Source organism: Amblyraja radiata, chromosome 11 (genome assembly GCF_010909765.2).
Source record: "Amblyraja radiata isolate CabotCenter1 chromosome 11, sAmbRad1.1.pri, whole genome shotgun sequence".
Taxonomy (NCBI): domain Eukaryota; kingdom Metazoa; phylum Chordata; class Chondrichthyes; order Rajiformes; family Rajidae; genus Amblyraja; species Amblyraja radiata.
The window spans coordinates 18411542-18433246 of NC_045966.1; the positions used below are offsets into that span (position 1 = coordinate 18411542).

General features: G+C 38.8%; 1 protein-coding gene across 1 annotated transcript in view; it reads right to left on the bottom strand.

The window, feature by feature from the left end:
* Nucleotides 1–2783: 2783 nt before the first annotated feature.
* Nucleotides 2784–21705, bottom strand: part of psd2 (pleckstrin and Sec7 domain containing 2) — a 108971-nt gene continuing 90049 nt past the window's right edge. Inside the window, exons 12-15 of the mRNA XM_033029448.1 lie at nt 19958–20115; nt 17430–17574; nt 12142–12285; nt 2784–4773 (exon numbers count right to left, since the gene is read on the bottom strand). Coding sequence (XP_032885339.1) covers nt 4558–4773; nt 12142–12285; nt 17430–17574; nt 19958–20115 — 663 coding nt within the window. The 3' untranslated portion in view covers nt 2784–4557. The remainder of the gene's footprint in view (nt 4774–12141; nt 12286–17429; nt 17575–19957; nt 20116–21705) is intronic.

The following is a 21705-nucleotide window of genomic DNA, read 5'->3' on the forward strand; positions in this document are numbered from 1 at the left end:
AATTCAAACTGTGCCTGTTTTGTGATCTGAAATAATCTTATTACTCTTGCCGATAATATTCGATTAAGTTTAAATTTCAATAATGTGATCTTATTATGTTTATCTATAGTTGGGTCTTTTGCGTTATCTAATTCTAATATTTTAATTTCCTTTTCTAAAGTCTCTTGTTCTATGGAGTTCTCTTTATTTTGGTAACTTTGATATGAGATTATAACTCCACGTATAAATGTCTTAAAAGTTTCCCATAATAAAGATGGTGAAATGCCTGGTGTCTCATTTGTATCAAAAAAGAATTTCATTTGTTGTTTTAAATACTCATAACCTTGTGGATTATTAATTAACTGTGTATTAAAACGCCAAAACGATTTTATAACTGGCGTTCCCTCTAGTTTTAAAGTAAAGGTCAATGGTGAGTGATCAGAAATAATACTATTGTGATATTTAGGGTTAATAAGGAATTAATTTTGTGTCCACTAAAAAATAATAAATTCTCGAATAAGTTTTATGTACCGCTGAGTAAAATGAGTATTCCCTTCCCGTAGGGTTGACTATTCTCCATACGTCTGTTATATTAGTGTTTTTTATATATATGTTTAAAAATTCACTAGTTTTAGATTTAACCTTATTCTTGCTTACTTTTATTGATTTATCTAAATATGTATCTATAACACAATTAAAATCCCCCCCTAATATTACATTTTGGTAATTATACTCATCTATTATATCCGTGATTTTCTTAAAAAATTGGGGGTTATCAAAATTTGGTGCATAAATATTTATCAGAGTCAGTGGTGTAGAATAAATTTCTCCTGCCACTATAGTGTACCTTCCTTCCTTATCAGATATAGTGTTCTTTGACATAAATGGTATACCTTTCCGAATAATAATAGCCGTACCTCTAGCTTTAGAAGTAAATGATGAATAATAAGTTTGGCCTATCCAATTTGCTTTTAGTCTCATCTGTGTTTGTAATTTCACATGCGTTTCTTGTAAAAACGCAATATCCACCTTTAAAGATTTTAATTGAGCCATAATCTTACCCCTTTTAATTGGATCGTTCGCACCCCTAATGTTCCAACTACAAAATGTGATTCCTCCATTCCTTTTTCCCCTAATGTCTTGCATTCTTAATTAATTTTGCTAGTTTTAATTCATGTGGTGTGGTTAAATAACTTGAGGTTTTGGGTGTGGGGTAACCGTCCCCTATTAATGTTATTTTACATCTCCTCCGTCTATTGAGCCTCCATAGGAAGAAAAAAGAAGTGCGTTGAAAAATACAACAAAAAAACAGAATACTATTATTAAGTAAACCATATAACAGTGAATTATAATTTTAAAAAAAGAGTGATTTTAAGGTATCAAAAATGGGATACCTTAAATTCTCGTTGCCACCTAAGGTGGCCCGAATATTATTGACTTCCGCCATTGGAATTGTACATTGAGCTCAGCCCCCAAATTAAGCTGTCCTAGACAATATCATGCCATTTCCCCTTAATATAGCCAAAAATCTTAACCTACATAGAGAAAAAAAAAAAAATGTAACCAGTCAAGCCAAAAAAAACAACCAAAATGTCATGATAAAAAATTATCATCATCATTACTTTTCCACGTAATCTCTTAAATACCCAAACTTTAAACCTTCTATAATTCTTATTCCTTACTTACAATCATGAAATCATAAGACATAAGGACAGGCCTTGTCCTTATACTCAGAGATGCACCTAATTACCAGCCTGTTCCAAGGGTTAATTTTCCTTATCTTAATAGTAACCATCTTCCTGTCGGAACCTTTGGAACTATTCCAAATCCTTAACCCCCCCCCCCCCCCCCCCTTTACTACAGATTTATAGTATTATAATCTTCTTATACCTATTTTCATTAGTTATTGAGTATTAGAATACATCCAGGATATATTTCCTTACATTTCATCTATTGGAATTATTTAACTGTTAGTAATTTAATAAGCTTCATATAATTAGTTGGTTCTTTACTATTTAATCTTCATTATAATAGTTAAAGCTTTAAATTCAGTCCATAATATCAGTTCTGCTGTTTTTCTTCAGCCTGTCATTTTTTCTTCAGTTTATCTTCTAACTTTTCGTTCAAGGTGAAATCTGAACTCTGTTTTTATTTATGAATGAAGTACCAAAGATCCAGATGCTACCACAGTGTTCAACGCATGCAAAATACCAAGGTAAACACGGTAGATTTATGGAAATAGTTATATATTGAAAATAATAGTAAATAATGCAGATTAGCTTTGCTGCAAACAGTAAATGGCATGTTCAAAATGTACTAAATTAGGATATTTCCTTATTTTCCTGTCAACATGTATAAAAGGACCTATAAGAAATGTCAGTTCTAAAGTGCAGCCATCATTATTTACAGTTCCAGCACCATCAGAAATATGTGCTTACTTTGTGATCCCTATTACACCATTAATTACATGGTCACAGGCTTAAAAATATGTCTTCTCACAATCAAATAATTTAGGGTGCTTTAGATTCTGTATTTTATTTAGTGAAGCTGCAGACTTGTTACTGAGAGAGCAGAAGTAATACTTTGTGAAACTAAGGTTGTTATTTTATTTTGATCTTGTCAAAGAACAAACGTTAATGCGCGCAGAGGTTATTTGTAATTAATCTGAATAAAAAGATAACACAGTTGGAGTATAGGTTACTGCAATTAGAAGTAGATTATACACAAATAACTTAATTTGCAAATTACTTAATCAGTCTGTTAAGTATTTCTCAAAATGAACAAAAAAACAGATCCATTTATTTGGCTACATATCACTCTTTATTTTCTTTTGTGTACTGTTTATAACAAAACTTACTTTAGTGTTTTGTATGTTGTAACAAATATTAATATAACATTATAATAAGGATCATAAAACAGCAAAAGCTATAATTTCCATATTAACATCGTAAAAATACTGGCACAGATTTGCTTGATATCACCATAACACACGTTATATTGCACATAAAGAAATTGATTGGTAGAAGAAGCACCATTACAGATATAATATTCCCTTTGATGCTAAATATCAGGTAGTATTCTTAAAAAGAAACAGAATCCATTTCTTCATTCAATTGTTTTAATACTAAACAAAATCCAAGCAAACTATCTCCTTATGAAAAATGGGGAAATGTACTTAATTATTGAAAACTCCATTTAACATTGTTCACATCACACTTACAGAAAATGGTACTGTGTATGCAACTTTGTTTCTGTACAATATTTGACAATTATTAAAGTTAAAATTAAATCTCATTGTTCATTCAAGAAGTAAACTAGCCAATTTGCAAAATTAAATATGAAATATTAGAGATTTTTAAATTAACAAATTGCAACAATAATATAAAATGTCCGGCCTTCCTTTCTCCATTGACACTAATAGATGATTCCCTACATGCATACTACTATGTGTTCATGTGTAAGGCTAACCATAATGCAGGCATTTTACAAACTCAAGTTTATTTAACCATGTAATTACATTATACAAAGTGATCATTTATAAACAACATTTTAGAAATGAATGTCTATTAGACCATTGCCTGATTTCTCCAAGAACATAAAAAATCTTGAACCCCTATAAAGCAATGCATCTTTATTGTGGCTGAAAATAATGCTAAAAATGTCTGTTACCAATTGAAAGTCTCACTGAAATTTTTTTTAATTTTGTACAAAATAACAAGCATTAAAAAAATGAAGGGAATCTTTCAAAAGCAGCCATAAGTGGAGACCAGTGTTCAAACATACAAAATGTAGAAACAAAGAACTGTAGATGCTGGTTTACCAAAATACTGAAGTCACTCAGTGAGTTGGGCAGCATCCCTGGAAAACATAGACTTCTGGTTGCTTCAGACTCTGTAGAAGGGTCATGACCCGAAACATCACCTATCCATGTTCTCGAGAGATCCTGCCTGACTCACTGAGTTACTTCAGCATTTGGTATCTTTCCTTATTTAAATATACAAGCCAATGAAATAGCCTAATATAATTAAGCACCAGGTTGCAAACCAAGATAGAAATGTGTCTTGGTTGCTTGTGCTAAATATGCACATATTAACAGTAGGGCCTTGTGATCTGCTTAGAAAATTTTGTTCCATTTAAATAAAAAATGAATTAAAATGTTGTGGAAAAATATTTCTGCTCAAAGCATATTTAAATGATTGATCAAAACAGTGATAATAGTTTTAGAAGAAATGTACAGCTGAATAAAAACAAATACATGATGCAACGATGAGAAAATAGATTAGCAGGGCTGGATAAACAAAAAAACCTTTACAAGGGCCTACGTATTTATTCTGACAGATTTAATAAAATCCAAAACTAGTTTGAAGGAAGGGAATATTGTTTATCTAGGAGAACAAAGAGTACAGATTTTAAGGGGTGTGAGAACTATAGATATTGGATATGGAAGATCTTCAAAAACTCAACAGAACTACAAAAAAATATGCCCTGTATAGTTCTGAACTATCAAAGATGTGATCATGAGATTATTCCAAACATTTTTGTAGATGTGTCATTCCATGTAACGGCATGGATGGATCCTTACTTGAGATATCTTTTCTGTTCTATAATGTCCTTTTCCATTTTGCCATTCAGAGAAAAATGTCCTTGGTTTAAAGAAGGACTAGACTGAGTCTTCCTCAAGGAGCTTTCATCATTTTCAATGTTGAAAATAACTGCCTCTATTTTTTCCAGATCATCAGTTCCTACCTTTAGTTTTGCCTTCAGTAGGTTAACATACGCTTCATATCGATTTTTCTGTAGAAGAAAATTACAATTCAAGAGCAATATTAACACAGATGACATACTGCTAAACAATAGAAAATGATTCTGATTATTGCTTAACCATTTTTAAAAAGGGAAAAACAAATATCTATTATCTCAAACTAACTGTAACAAAACATTTTGCCTGGCCTGCTGAGTATTACCAACATTGGCTGTTCCTATTTTGGATTTTTGTCATCTACATGGTGCAACTTTATGGTGTTATGCATGTGTATGCTATCGAAAATCTGATTGTGAAAAAAATAATTGCGTTCTTTACACATACGTAGTGTACTTTCTGGCATGCACTTGTACAGATACATGTGAATGAAGCTCATATACAATATGGTGTACAGCATATTCTTGCCAGACATGTTTTATAGTACATGCTGACTGTGAAAGGTGCTTGCACTATCCTCTGAAAATAATCTTGATACAGGTTTGAGTCTTGCTCCCGCTTTAATTAAATGACCAAACCCTAATTACCTGTGATGGAGCATAATGATTTTTCTTATGGTAAGTACCTTTTTATTTACTCTTTCCATTCATGCAATTTTCTAAGTCCTTATGGTCTTGCTGATTATTCCCTATCATTTGCACAGATCTGCTCCATGCCTCATTTTTCTGCAAATAATACCATTCTTCTCCCACTCACTCTCATCCTCTTCCCCTATCATTGCTCCCATTTCCACAAACCAGTTTGCATACACCAGGCCTATGGCCTATTCTAGCCCAATTACTTTTCTTTTCCCCAAACACTCCAAATTATGACAACTTTGTAAATCTGCTGCAGACTCTAATAGAACATTTTGACTTAAGTGGCAAATTAATTTTAATCACAATGCGGTATTTGTTTCATGATATTCCACATCACAGGCTCGTTAGGACTGTGACCTAATATATCTCCATGTGTCAAACTACATTTTGTTGACACTGACCTAGCAGTGTCCACATAATAGTCCATGCCCTGTTACAATGACAGAGCTTTAAACTGCAAACATGTTCAATGTTGGTGTGACTGTCCAATATCAAAGGGATATTACTGGTCATCCCTTATTTCTCTTGAGAAAGTGATGGTGGTGATCTGTCACCTTGAATACCCCACTCTGTACAAAAGCTTTGAATTATCAGAAAGCACTTGAAAAAGCATCTGATAATCTACAGTAACTAAAAGTAAGGATGTGGGATAATTCATGGCGTTTTATACCGTAATTGTATGAATTATGGCAAATAAAAGGTCATAAATAGTATCAAGGAAGCTTTTGAAGAGGGGGAGCGAGTCAAAATTAAAATAATTTACAAACAAATATTTTGAGAAATGTGCTTAAGCCATATTTTTAGATCAGGCAGATTTCTTATCAGCAGCTGAATTACTTAGTCTTCACATTGCACTGGTAAAATGGTTACCTGCATCTTCCTTTCGAACACAGAACAGTACTGCACAGGAAGTGGGTATTTGGCCGGCCATGTCTATGCCGAACATGATGCCAATCTAATCTAAACCCATCTGCTTGCACATGGTCCATATCTCTCAATTTCTCCACATGTTCACGTGTCTGTCCAAATGCCTCTGAAACATTGCTATCATATCGGCTCTGCTACCTTCCCTGGATGAGCCACCTATAAGGCTCTGTGTAAAACAAAATCTGCTCCCCACATCTCATTTAAAATTTCACCTTCTCACCTTACAGTATGTATTTGCCCTCTTGTATTGACATTTATAATACTCTACCTTTTCTACACCTCATATAATTTTATAGTCTTCCATCAGGTTGCCCCTCAACCTCTGATGCTTTAAGAAAATAATTCAACTTTTCCAATTTCTCCTCCCAACTAATATGCTTCAATCCAGGTACCATCCTGGTGCACCTCTTCTGAACTCTCTGCAAAGCCTCCACATCCTTCCTAGAGTGTGGCAACAGGAACTGCACACAATATGCCAAATATGGCCTTACCAAAGTTTTATACAGTTGCAACATGAATTCCCAACCTTTATAATCAATGCCTGCCCATTAAAGGCAGGCATGCTGAACATCTACTTTATCACCCCATAACCTTTGTATTGCCACTTTCAGAGAGTTATATACTTGCAACCTAAAATTCCTCTGTACTTCAATGCTCCTCAAGGTCCTGCCATTTTACTATATATTTTCCTCTTGTATTTGACCTCCAAACATGTATTGCCTCTTAGATGTCCAGATTAAACTCCATCTGCCATTTCTCCACTCAAGTTTCCCAACTGAACTACATCCTGTATATCCTTTGACAACCTTCCTCACTATCTATAACCCCACCAGCTTTTGTGTCAGCACTGTTATAATTAGGTTTATTTATCCTTGATCGTCAGTGGTGGAGCTCCGTCCAGCGCGGCCTGTTGGCTTCGGAAGCCGCGGTCTCCGCCCGTTCCAGGCATCCCAAGCCGCTGAGAGGGTTCTCCCGACGCCGGATCATCATCACCCGGCGAACATCGGCACCCATAGCAGAGGCCTCAATAGGCCCGACTATGGGCGGACATGGGGATGGGGACTGGACTTTGTGCCTTCCCTCACAGTGGGAACCATTGTTGGGGGATGTTTTTATGTTTATTGTTAAATTCTTTAATGTTGTGTCTTATCTTTATTTGTGTGCTGCATGGCAAGTCAAATTTGCCAATTGGTGTATGTGATAATAAATAAATAAATGTCTTTAATATTGGAAAACTGTGGAATGTACAGCAGATGCTGATGACTTTGGAGAATCACAATGGTCGTGTAATAAAGCCTATATATGATCTTTAGAGATATGTGACACAGATACAAGATGAAAAGGCTATCAATGACGTCCAATAAAAAATCTTTTGAGTATGCAGTTCATTTGAGTTTGCAATTCACCAGCCTGTTTGCTTGATCCCAGGCAGCATGTGAAATTAGTGTTGGCACCTCATTATAATATGGGAGACAGATACTACTCATCAGCTGAATGTTACTTCAAGGAGATGCCATTTAAAACCAGCAGGGAGATATAGCTTACGTGTAGACAGAATGCAGAACTCCAGAACAAAGAAATAGTGTGAAAGACTAAGAGGGCATCTGAATTTTGTTTCACCACCTTGGAAATCACTTTCAAAGGAATACAAACTCTGAAAAATGCATACACTTTCTCTGAGTTGCTGCCTTTAGAAATTGATATTCTCCTGGATAATACTATCTTCTGTTAGTGCTCCCTCCAATATTTTCAGCTGTAAAGGTAGTCTTAACAGAACATCTTAGAAAGGCAATTAAATCAAATCCATCAGGGTTACATTTTCATCTTACGTTTCATTATCAGTAACAGAACAAGAGATTGACCAAGAACATCAAATAAACAACTAGCCATAGATTATTATATGCCCTTTACATAGTATTGTTCAAGAGATCTTCCTGTTCATAAGTACAACAAGGCATTGGCTGAAATTATCCTGCGGTGCAGAAAGCCCTGCAGGGAAATACGAGTTTGTAGATATAGCTGGTAGATTAATGATACATCCAGAAACATTCTAGTAGCATCTGTCCGCAGATTAATGATGTCTTCAGAGTTATTCTGGTAGTACCTGAGCTCTCCAAAAAATTTTAGGTTGAGATAATGGATCTATCAAAAGCTATTTTTTTTTTACAAGGGAATAACTTGGAAGTTGGAAAACTGGTTCATTGATTCAGATAGTGGTTTTGATCCAATCTACTACATGAACTCACTCCATCCCTGTCCCACTGTATTGCCTTACAGTTGCATTAAGCTTTTGCCTCTGTGCAGCTCCTAATGCCTTGAAGTCTCAGTTGTATGGCTAACCATAATGCAAGTGGCATTAACCATGGCTGGAGAGCTTATTCATTAATACGCAGCCATTTACGTGTCAATGTCTAACTTCATATGGTTCTGTTTTCTGACAATAAAACTTCAGAAAAAGATTTAACCACTGGACCAGATTTCATTGCAAGTTGGAGGTTATAGATGAGGGCTATTTAAAGAACCAAGAAGCAAGGGGAGCAAAAGAAAGGAGAAAGCAGGAAGTTTAGCGTGTATTACACAGAAGGCAATATCCACAGTTGTCAAAGATCTGCTTTACTTTAAAAAATACCATTTATTTAAAATACATTATTCTCCTTTTCATTAATCAAAATCATAAATAAACAGTGGAATAAAAATAAATAAAACTTACACAAAGTGCCTAATGGGCCTGTCTCACTTACGCAACTTTTTCGGCGACTGCCAGCACCCGACATAGGTCGTTGCAGGTCGCCAAAAATTTTCAACATGTTGAAAGTTCAGCGGTGACCAGAAAGATGCTACGACTCTTTGGGCGACTGAGGAGACTACTCACGACCATGCAGGCGACACCCTGGCGACATGCCGCGGGGTGAAGCCTGTATGGTGGTGAGTAGTCGCCCAAAGAGTCCTACCTTGTTCTGGTCGCCGCTGGATTTTCAACATGTTGAAAATTTTTGGCGACCTGCTGCAACTATGACGGGTGCCGGCAAATCGCCGAAAAAAATTGCAAGTGTGACAGGCCCATTACTATGGTTCCATGACCACATTCAAATGAATGGATTGTGTTGGATGTGCAGCAATGGTTTGTATGTAATTCCTTAGCTCAGCATGTTATGGAACACACAACAGTGTGTTCAGGGTCAGATTAAAAGGTCAGTGCAAGGGCGGAAATCCCGGGGTGGGGGTGGGGGGGGGAGACACGCCCCCCGTTTTGAGAGGTGGGGGACGATCCCCCCATTTTTTGTAATCCGAATTTTAAAACCCGGTGAAATCTCCGCTTTCAGTGGGGGTGGGACTGTTGATCGAGGGCGCCGATTGGACGAGAGAGACGTCGGTCAGCAGGCAATGGGGGCGGGACATGATGATTCAGCGCGTTCATTGGAGGAGGGAGGTGTCGGTCAGAGGCGGAAGTAGGGGGGTGGGCCTGAGGATAGAGCGGGGTGATTGGAGGAGGGAGACGTGCCAAAACAATCTTGGCACAGACCTGCACCTCATCCGCAGCCAGGATCGATCCCGGCTCTCCGGAGCTGTGCCCCCAGGCCCACAGCCAGCTCAGAGAAGCAGCGCTAAACCGAGCTCAACTCCCACCAGGTTAACCTATAGCCCTGCCTGGACGCAGGAAATATGGCCCAGGTGTACTGCCAGCGCAGAGAAGCAGCGCTAGTGTCCCGTCAGTCCAGGCAGGGCTGTAGGTTAACCCGGCAGGCAGAGTTGAGCTGCATTTAGCGCTGGATTGAGCCTCCGAAGCTTCTCGTGTGCGTGTGTGCGCGTGTGCGCGTGTGTGTGTCTGTGTGCGCGCAAACGCGCGCCGCCGCCAAGAAATTGTGTCCCCCCTGTTCCCCGGTCCCCTCCATATTTTGATAGCGATTTCCGTGCCTGCTCCAGTGTACTGTAACTCTGCAGTACATTGTGCAGGTTTGACTGCACTAAGATGTGCACTGCTGCTAGCTGCCAGTTCTCCATAGAACTATTGATTAGTTGTCAGTACAAAATGACTCATTATAAGGCTGCTTTCACTTATGAAACTATCTTTGTCTTTGTGAAAATGCACATTGCTGGTAGATAACCAAGGCACAAAACTCACGACTTACATGCCATCATTAATCTAATACCTAAATCCCATCACTGAAACACATTCACCACCAGAAAGTCTGGTTTTGATCAATAAAGTGCTCTGCACAAAGATTATTAATGTAGTGAGGAAATAAAAAAACTGGTTTAAAGACCATAAATTTGTTCAAATGTGCAATTGGCTTCAAGTAACAATAGGACAGAATTGTAACAAGTAGTTATTCTGTCACAGAAATTGTATCTACTTAAATATTTACATAATGGTATGAAGATAATGGAAGCATTAATTCAAACCTGACAATAAGATATCGTGGTACAAACTGCTATTAGTTTGAAGAGACAATCTTTAAATTTAGGTATTTTGTAGCAATACAGGTTACTCACTATTGGTGTTTTTATACCTAGAAAGTGGTTCCATAATTTATACAAGGTTAACCTTTTGTTGTGCAAGGGTTTAGTTCCTAATTGGATGCTCATTGCAAATCCATTACTGACAATAAATATTAGATGGGAAACTGTGTGTCTGTAAATGTAATTTTCCATCAATTACATTTAAGCAGTGAGAAACAGAGAATGCAAGTTTTTCATTTCTTTGACTACAGCTCAAACAACTGACAAATCAGGGAGTGAATTTCTCATTGGCTGCCAATACTGACTGGATGTCAGAGTATTAGTCAGTCATTGCAACCATCCTCCATCTCCACTATTTTAGACCAAAGCATGCTCATCCCGCACTGGTAACATCACAAGGAAATATTGTCAAAGTTTTATTTGTAGGCCAACCTTCTTTGCATTTGGACCTGCACACTGCAATACCAAAGTCAGAAACAAACTGGTTTTCAAATGCCACCCCACCACTGGGCTCAGTGCGGAGTCTAAAGTAGAGTAAAAACATCTGATCCCATCAGCTTCTTACGCCAGAGTTGACTGCTGGTGTAAGAAGCTCCATCTTATTCATTTGAATCGTATTGCCAATATTCTTTATTTTATTTTGTGTTTAATTAAAATTAGCATCGGGTAGTACAGTTGTGCAAATAAATTACATTTATAAATATTTTAAATACATTTTGTTCGTTCTGCTTGAACTGTTTTAAAATATTTTAGATTATGAGCGCAATGCAAAAACAGATCAAGAGAGCAAAAGGTCATCAGGACAGACTGGAGTTGGAACTCCAGTGTCTGCCATCGTAAGCCGATGCTGATCATGAAGGCTAATGCAATGACTATGGTAGTTAGGCCTTCAGCACAGAACCATGTGGCTGCATGAAAAGCACGGAGGGCAATAGAAATAATTTGTTCTATGGGAGCCAACTTTTGGGAAGGGGTTACAATAGCTGATGTTCTAGTGTTCATTAGTGCAATCAGCTGAAGACAATTTTTTACCCCTTGATCTTCAAGATATGTTGTTTTTCTTAATCGTAGAATTAGTCCGAATTCAATTTAAGGCAACATCATAAATACACTCCTTATAAACACATTTACAATGATGCTGTAACTGGAAACAAAAAAACTATCTCTTCCAACAATTTACATAATAACTTGTCCTGTCCTTTCACATTTTGCATATAACAATAATTAAATTGGCAAAGATGGCCTTTCTCAGGAATACTTTCGGTTGCCATGCAACGTAACCCAGGCTGAAGGTTTTCAATGGTGCAACATGAATAGTCTGGAATGCCAAATAAATAGAGTCTAACTGCCACTTCTATTTTGTAACTTCACAGGATAAATGTTGAACTAACACCACATATTCTACATAGATTCTTGCACTTCAAGATGCATTCTCACCTCAAATATTAAATAATGTTCTTTCAGTCGGTACTCCTCTGCTTCTTTCGATTTGACATTCTTCCCAGGAGGTTGAGCACTGTGTTCTGCTAATTCAGTTGCAATCTGACTCCGTTTGGTCTCATGTGACCTTAGCTGCTCTTCCTATTTATCACATATTACATGTTAGAAAATATTTTTTTGAAATTGAACACGTCTAAAATACAGAAGTGACTAGTATTTTCAAAAAATTGTTGGGTTTGTTTGATCTAAGAATTCTGCATACAGGCCATCCTATGTAATAAACAGATTTAGTTTTTACAGCCGACCGACATTTAAGTCACTTTTGTCATAAAATACATAAAAATCATTTGATATGGTAACCACAGTTTTGTAATTAATGACATCAAAGCACATACAACTGATAAGAAAGATATTCAAGAAGGAACTGCAGATGCTGGAGAATCGAAGGTAGACAAAATTGCTGGAGAAACTCAGCGGGTGCGGCAGCATCCATGGAACGAAGGAAAGAGGCAGCGTTTCGGGCCGAACCCTTCTTCAGACCTTCAGGTCCTCTTTCCTTCGCTCCATAGATGCCGCCGCACCCGCTGAGTTTCTCCAGCAATTTTGTCTACCTTTGATGAGAAAGATATTTTACTAAAAGGAGACACAGAGAGACAGACACAGAAAGACATGTGACTTCCTGATAATCCGGAGAATAGCTTTCCCAGGAAAATGCACTGTGAAGATCACTGCAAATTGGGTATGCAATCATACAGAGAGATCTAAAATTTATATTGCTATATTTTAGATTCTGGTCTGTTCCTGAAAAAAAGCTTCCAAAGCTCATGGAGATAGAATTGAAACATTCAATTTATTTGATCACCCACACTGTTAATTTTGACCTCATATCCCAGTATGCATTCAGTTCTTGAAATGGGTTCAATTACTGTCAGTTCCTCAAGTGCAAATACTGCATAAAAGCAATTTAACTGAAGTTGGATAGTGATAGATTTAGTATCTGGGAAAAATTGCATGCATTAGGCAATTGTCCCTAGCACTTTCAATAGCGATTCATTTCAGTGTGCCTGACATTTTACTGGCACTATTCAGCATCTAACAACATCAACAGATGCATCCTGTACATTCCCCCCTAATTTACATGAATTGGAACTTTTAGGTGCATAGAAACAGAAACATAGAAAATAGATGCAGGAGTAGGCCATTCGGCCCTTCGAGCCTGCACCGCCATTCAATATGATCATGGCTGATCATCCAACTCAGTATCCCGTACCTGCCTTCTCTCCATACCCCCTGATCCCTTTAGCCACAAGGGCCACATCTAACTCCCTCTTAAATATAGCCAATGAACTGGCCTCAACTACCTTCTGTGGCAGAGGATTCCAGAGATTCCAGAGATTCACTGTGTGAAAAATGTTTTCCTCATCTCGGTCCTAAAAGATTTCCCTCTTATCCTTAAACTGTGACCCCTTGTTCTGGACTTCCCCAACATCGGGAACAATCTTCCTGCGTCTAGCCTGTCCAACCCCTTAAGAATTTTGTAAGTTTCTATAAGATCCCCCCTCAATCTGCTAAATTCTAGCGAGTACAAACCGAGTCTATCCAGTCTTTCTTCATATGAAAGTCCTGACATCCCAGGAATCAGTCTGGTGAACCTTCTCTGTACTCCCTCTATGGCAACATAAAACACTTGCGGAACCCCCAAACAGAACAGAAGTACATTACACTGAAATTGGCAATGAAAGGGTTTCCTTTTTGGTAGTAATGCTTTGCATGCAATACTACCAGTTTTCAATGCACAAGATCGGTGGGTGGAAGATCGGTGGGTGCTTCATCAATGATGGCAGTATTTGCAGATAACTCATGTTAGAGCTGCATGCTGCGAGTTCTGATCATTTCCGCACCCTGCAGCGGTTTCAGGCCACACACAGGATAGCTTTAAAGTAACTAATCACATGGGAATGTTCCCTTGCACAAAGATCCAACCCCATCTTTCCTGTGTTTTCTGACTATGTTGTTTGTTCATGAAAGTTGCTCCACAGCTTTCATGAAAGAGTTTCTTTAAGATCAGAGAGAGAAAGACAGCATAGGCTTGACTCATAGGTTTCAATGTGTAAGCAATTCAAGTACTGTCTAGACATCTCTTCAATGCTGTCAGTGACTCTGTTTTCACTGCTCACTTTGGGCAGTGCATTCAAGATACTCTCCATTCTCTGGGTGAAAGAAGTCCCTCTTTGATACCCTCTAAATATCTTACCCATCATTCTAAATCCATGCTCAGGTAATTTCACCTTGGAGAATTGAGAAACACTCCGGCCATATATTTTATCTACACCCCTCACAACGTCGTATACATCTATCGTGTATTCTCTTAATCTCCTCCACTCAGGGAAAGCAGAATTAAATTCATAATTAAATGGCTCTTCATAATTAAATGGCTCCATCCAAGGCAACATCCTGGTGAATCTCCTCTGCGACTATCCAGTACTATCACATTGTTCCTATTCAGATTCAGATTCAATTTTAATTGTCATTGTCAGTGTACAGTACAGAGACAACGAAATGCATTTAGCATCTCCCTGGAAGAGCGACATAGCAAATGATTTGAATAAATAATAATAAGTGTCCGGGGGGGGGGGTGATTGGCAGTCACCGAGGTACGTTGTTGAGTAGAGTGACAGCCGCCGGGAAGAAGCTGTTCCTGGACCTGCTGGTTCGGCAATGGAGAGACCTGTAGCGCCTCCCGGATGGTAGGAGGGTAAACAGTCCATGGTTGGGATGAGAGCAGTCCTTGGCGATGCTGAGCGCCCTCCGCAGACAACGCTTGCTTTGGACAGACTCAATGGAGGGGAGCGAGGAACCGGTGATGCGTTGGGCAATTTTCACCACCCTCTGCAATGCCTTCCGGTCGGAGACAGAGCAGTTGCCATACCATACTGTGATGCAGTTGGTAAGGATGCTCTCGATGGTGCAGCGGTAGAAGTTCACCAGGATCTGAGGAGACAGATGGACCTTCTTCAGTCTCCTCAGGAAGAAGAGACGCTGGTGAGCCTTCTTGATCAGAGTTGAGGTATTGTGGGTCCAAGAGAGGTCATCGGAGATGTTGACTCCCAGGAACCTGAAGCTAGAAACACGTTCCACCTCCATCCCGTTAATGTGGATGGGGGTGAGCGTGCCGCCCCTGGACTTCCTGAAGTCTACAATGAGCTCCTTGGTCTTCTTGGAGTTAAGGGCCAGGTTGTTGTCAGCGCACCATGCTGCTAAGTGCTGGACCTCCTCCCTGTAGGCCGACTCATCGTTGTTGCTGATGAGGCCAATCACCGTTGTATCATCTGCATACTTGATGATGGTGTTAGTACCATGTACAGGTGTGCAGTCATAGGTGAAGAGGGAGTAGAGGAGGGGGCTCAGCACACAGCCCTGTGGAACGCCGGTGTTCAGGGTGAGGGTTGAAAAGGTGTGCTTGTCTAACCTAACAGACTGGGGTCTGTTGGTTAGAAAGTCCAGTATCCAGTTGCAGAAGGAGGGGTCGATGCCCAGGTTACCGAGTTTGATGATCAGTTTTGATGATATAATGGTGTTGAATGCTGAGCTGTAATCGATGAACAGCATTCTTACGTAAGTGTCTCTGTTGTCGAGGTGGGAGAGGGCGGAGTGACCAGAATAGCATGCAGAACGCCAACTAAGGAATGTTAATTTAAATGTTTTATTGGAGCATAAACTAGATTCCCAATCAGAGACATTGTCTGCCCATTCCCTCCACAGATGCTGTCTGACCCTCACTTTGTGTTTTACTCACAATTCCAGCATCTGCATCTTTGTGTCTCCTCTACCACCAGCCTGTGTCTCCTCTACCACCAGCCTGTGTCTCCTCTACCACCAGCCTGTGTCTCCTCTACCACCAGCCTGTGTCTCCTCTACCACCAGCCTGTGTCTCCTATTGCAAAGCCAATTTTTGGATCCAATTTGCCAACTTTCCCTGAATCCCATGGGCTTTAATGTTTTGACTAATCTCCCCAAGGCATGTGTGGAGCGATATCTACTGCACAGCCCTCATCAATACCATTTGTCACCCCCTCAACAAATTCAGATAGCTGGGATAAAATCTGCCCTTGACACAGTCATGATGGCTGTCTCTGACTAGTGCCTGCCTTTCTAATTAAACATTAACCCCGTCCCTTAAATTATCTTCTGATGCCATTTTCAACGATTAGTTTACCCACTACACAAATGTGTATTATTTCGCAATGCTGGGCATAAGCCACCAGCATTCTATGTTTCATTTTTTCTTTAAACCATTTCATATTTTCTTTTGCCGGGGTTACAATGGAGCATATGCTATACATAGCATGTGTTTAGCACACCAATGAAGACTGAGATCCAATTTATAAACATTATTCCTCTGTCACTGTTGACAGCAAATCAAAACATTTATCTTTCTATAACTATGTCAGATTATGAATAAGAAAAGTGGTTTCAGTTGATGTATTCAAATTGCTTTATATTTAGACTATCTCCATAAGAATGTAGGAACAGTGATGGCCTATTTTGTCCCTTGTATATTTTTCCTATTATTCATTGAGATCATAGTTGATCTAACTCCAGATATCTTCCTTTACTCTCTTTCTTTTTGGTTAACAATAATATATCCCACTTGGATTAAGAGTTAGTTGCTACTTGTGGAAGAAAGATCCAAACTCTCAAATATAGTGTTTTGTTACATATCTTAATCCCAGGTTCTGCAAATAACTGAAAGTTTATTTGTACCATTCCTCCTATTTCTCCTTAAACTTTACTTCAATCACTCATTGATCTTCATAATTACAGGAATGATAAAACACATCTTATGCAATACACAAATTATCTACTTCTGTCTAATTTAGAGTTACGGCAAAATACATGAATTTATGGGTTATAAATAAACAACGCAATTAATTACCAAAATTAATCGATTTACGATTAATCGGATTTGATTAATTATATTAGATTCGATTAATCGATCAGATTAATCGATTTACGAATTTGAATTCGTAAATCATTATTATGAATATAAAATATTTTGATTGAAACTTATTTCTTACATTGTTTCGGAGCTGGCAGCATTTTGATGGAATAAAAGCAAACCAGATGTTCGTGACAAATGTTTACAAACTCAGACTTTCTCTGCATATTTAAATTTGTGGCATTGTATCAGTCTAACACAATCCCAAACTAAAGGTAATTAAGGATACAGGCATCATTTTATACCAGAGAATAATTAAAAAATTGCATCATTTTTAAAACATCACCTGAGAAAGTTTAGTACTAGATGAAGGGAGAAGAGGTCGGCTAAATTTCTTCAGCGACCCGATAGCAGCTGGAAACGAGGGGGCTGAGAAAATAGCAGTCACCAGATTTATTCTCAGTATCCATGAGCGCATTTCTTCGTCACTTCTGTTGGATATTGATAAAGAGATAAAAGTATTACTTTTTTTTCTCCGAGCAACCACATTTGCAATGGTCACTGTTCAATTGTCACAGATTGATGGTACAGTATGGTCAAGAAAGGACACCAATATATTCCAACCTATTTTACATGATCAAAGAACACAACATTTCTCCCAAGTATTCAGAGAAAGAAAAGTAACAGATGGGGCTCTGAAAAAGAAAGTCCAAAAAGAGGTATAAGCATAGTCGTGACAATCATTGATGTCAAGATTATTGTGAGCATGTAAAATACAAAGCAAGTTGACATATTGTAGATATAACAATTATATATTTTTTGATTTTCTGTTAATGAAAAGCATAAATAATGTAATTATTGCATATTCTTTCTCTTTTGTAGCAAACTGAAAAGAAAATTTGAGCATATCACAATTTGAACATTAAAAAATTCTTTAAATATATCATGCTGCTTATATTAAAATTATTTCAAAAATTAAATACAGAAAGCCCTCGATATAGCAGACAATGGTGCCCATTATTGCCAATTGTAAGCTATAACAGAGTAAGGTATTATCATTGTATGCAGTTGAAACAAAGAACTGTGTATGATGGTTAAACATAGAAACATGGAAAATAGGTGCAGGAGGAAGCCATTTGGCCCTGCGAGCCTGCATTGCCATTCATTGTGATCATGGCTGATCATCCACTATCAGTAACCCGTGCCTGCCTTCTCCCCATATCCCTTGATTCCATTAGCCCCTAGAGCTCTATCTAACAAATATACAAAAGGACACAAAGTGCTGGAGCAACTCAGTATGAATAACTGGCAGCATCTCTGGAGAACTCTGGAGAACATGGATGGGTGAAGTAGGGACCTTTCTTCTAACTGGTTCACTCTGTTGAGTTGCTGCAGTACTTTGTGTCGTTTCACCTTAAAACTGGGCTCCAATGCTACTAGTCTGCACCACCAAGCTTTTTCACCAGCCACTGCATGGTCCAGTTGACTCAGCTGTTGTTACATCTAACATTCTAATCCCTGGACATCAGCTCTTTCTTCAGGCCACTGCCAATGACAAAACACATTTGGTGACCATTTGCTCCCTCCCTTCTCACCAACTGCCACTTCTTCCACTTTTGCCACCCGTCGCCTCCTCTTCCTTCTCCCCCGCAGTCACCGACATCTTCCAAGGTGGAGTTTGTCGGCGACTCTGGGGGAGAAGGAGGTAGTGACTCTGGGGGAGAAGGCAGGGAGCGGACAAAGCGTTGGCCAACAGGAAGAAGTGGTAGTTGGTGAGAGGATAGGAGCCCCAAGGTGTCCAAGCGCATCCTGTCGGTGGCAGCGGAACGAAGAAAGCGCTGTCCCCAAGGGCTACAACGTGGGCCGCAACAACAGCCACATCAACCAGACCATGCAGTGGGTGAAGAAGGGCTCACTTGTGCACCTTGCGAGCTGGGCGTAGCGTCGAAAGCTGGAGCTGTAAGCGGCCGGGAAGGTGATGCGAGTCGGGGTGGCGTGCAATAGTCTGTCCGTTAGAACCGAACCCTCTTATAAAGCATTCCGTTAAAATGAAGGTTTACTGTACTTAGACCAGAGAACACATTTGAAATCGCTTTTGAAATCACAGCGATACATTCTGGGCAAAAAATGTTCTATGTTCCAAGGCTAATTATTTTAAGGTTTGCTTTTAAAACTTACATACTTTGGCTGCATTCTCTACTGAGGACAGGCAGCAATATGGAAACAGTGGACACAGCAAATCATGCAATCACAAAGAAAAACTGAAATGGAAATATAAGGGCTTGTCCCACTTGGCGATTTTTTTCGGCGAATGTCGGCATCATATCAGTGTTGCCAAAAGATTTTGAACATTTCAAAATCCAGCGACGACAAAAAAAATGTTGTGACACTTGAAAAAACACCGCGCATCATAAGTCATCACACCGCGTCATGCCGCAAATTTTTCGGTGACATGATACGTCAGTCAATGATGCCAGCAGTCACCGAAAAAATTGCAGAGTGGGACAGGCCCTTAACTGTGAAATTTATAGGATAATTAAAAATTATTATTTTCTGGAAATAAATTGTTGTATCAATAAATAACATTCACATGTGTTTGATTGATTTAAGTTCAATGTTTTAAAAACAAATAGATTTTTATCATAACTGGACAAATTTTATGAAGTAAACTTTCCATTGGTGTGACAGAATATTTAATTTTAAACACAAGTTATATGGTGTTAGATAATTAATAGGAAACTTAAAATATATGACTTGGAAAAATGTGCAAAATATAGGTAGAAGATTCGGACGGGAGAAAATTAACATCACAGAAAATGAATTGGTATAATTACATCACAAATGCTAAAAAACAGGTATGTACAATAATCTTACGGTGCTTGGAAAAGAAAGACTCTCCAGTCTGCTGTCTTCAGTTTAAGAACATTAGGCCGTTTGCTGTAATCAATGGCCCTTATCGCCAATGTATGGTGTAAGCGAATAGCGTTTTTCAGATCCACTTCAGATAAATCCCTGTCTAGCTTATATTCATCCTATGAGAGACAAGTAAGTAGAACAATTATGTTTAATATTTTGACAGTTTATTACAGGTAATGAAAAGAAAATGGTTTGCATAGTATAAAAATAATCTTGCCCACCACGTGGTTTAAAGTATTACTCCCTACATTTTCTTCATAATCATAGAGCCTTTCGGCCCACCAAGTTGGCACACTGAGCTGGTCCCACTTGCCTGCATCTGGCCCCTAGCCCTCCAAATCCTTCCTATCCATATATCTGTCCAAATGTCTTTTAAAAGTCATAATTGTATCTGCATCTATAGCTTTCTCCAGCAGATAATTCCAGATACAGAATGCTCCACTACGCTCTTGTCTCAATTCATGTACCCAGTAATCTTTCCAATACATCAAAGGTTCAAAGGTATTTTATTGTCACGTGTACCAAGGTACAGTGAAACTCGATTTACCACACAATCATACTATAAAAGGCAATAAGACACACAATTACATAAAAGTTAACATAAACATCCACCACAGCAGATTCCCCACATTCCTCTCTGCGATGGAAGGCAATAAAGTCTAATCTTTTTCACTCTTTATTCTCCCGCGGTCGTGGCAGTCGAGCCATCCGCAGTCAGGGCGATCGAAGCTCCCGCAGTCGGCGATCGAAGCCCACACGTTGGGGCGATCGAAGCTCCCGTGATCGGGGCGGTCGAAGCTCCTGCGGCATGCAGCTCCCGAAGTCGGTCGCTAACCAGGGACCGCCAGCTCCACGATGTTAAGTCCACAGGCTCCCACGGTTGGAGCTCCCAAAGACGATCCCCAGCAAGAGGCTGCGAGCTCCTCAATGTTCGGCTGCAGTGCGGTTGGAGATACGGTACGGGGAAAAAAAAATCGCAACTCCGTCGAGGTAAGAGATTTTAAAAAGTTTCCTCCAACCCCCCCACATAAAACAAAGCGAAAGAACACTAAAACATACATATAACACATACTAAAAACAACAAAGAAAGAAAAGGATGGGACAGACTGTTGGCTAGGCACCCGATGGTCATTTACATGAAGCAACTAATCTGAGTTGAGACGTCACCGTGTTATAGATATGTCACAGTCAGACAGCTTTGAAACAGATCCTTCAGCACAGCTTGCCGCTGATGAACAAGATGCCCATATATATACGTCCCATTTGCCTGTGTTCGAACCATATACTTCTCAACAATGCCAACTTGGATATCATCATGCAAAGGATTTTGGAAATCTATAATTCTTCCCATACTATGCCTAGGTCAATTATAAATGATAATGTTATATTTTTGTTAGACAAGGATCTCTCTGTCCACAGTCTACTACACTATTCCATTGAATCCAAATGTGAGCCTCATCCTTCTACAATAAAAATGATAGCTAGGTGGACACAATGAACTCAAACAATTCAGACAATGAGCATTTCCAGCATTTTGCTTTATCTTAGATTGCTGGTATACATAGTATTTTCCTTTGGCAACATCATTATCCACGTTTGTCTAAAACCCCTTGATCATTGTGCTTGTGCCATTTATTCTACTCAGTTTACAAAGGCTTTAACGTGTTAACGAAAAGAAACTCTTCTGAATAAATTCAACTTTAACA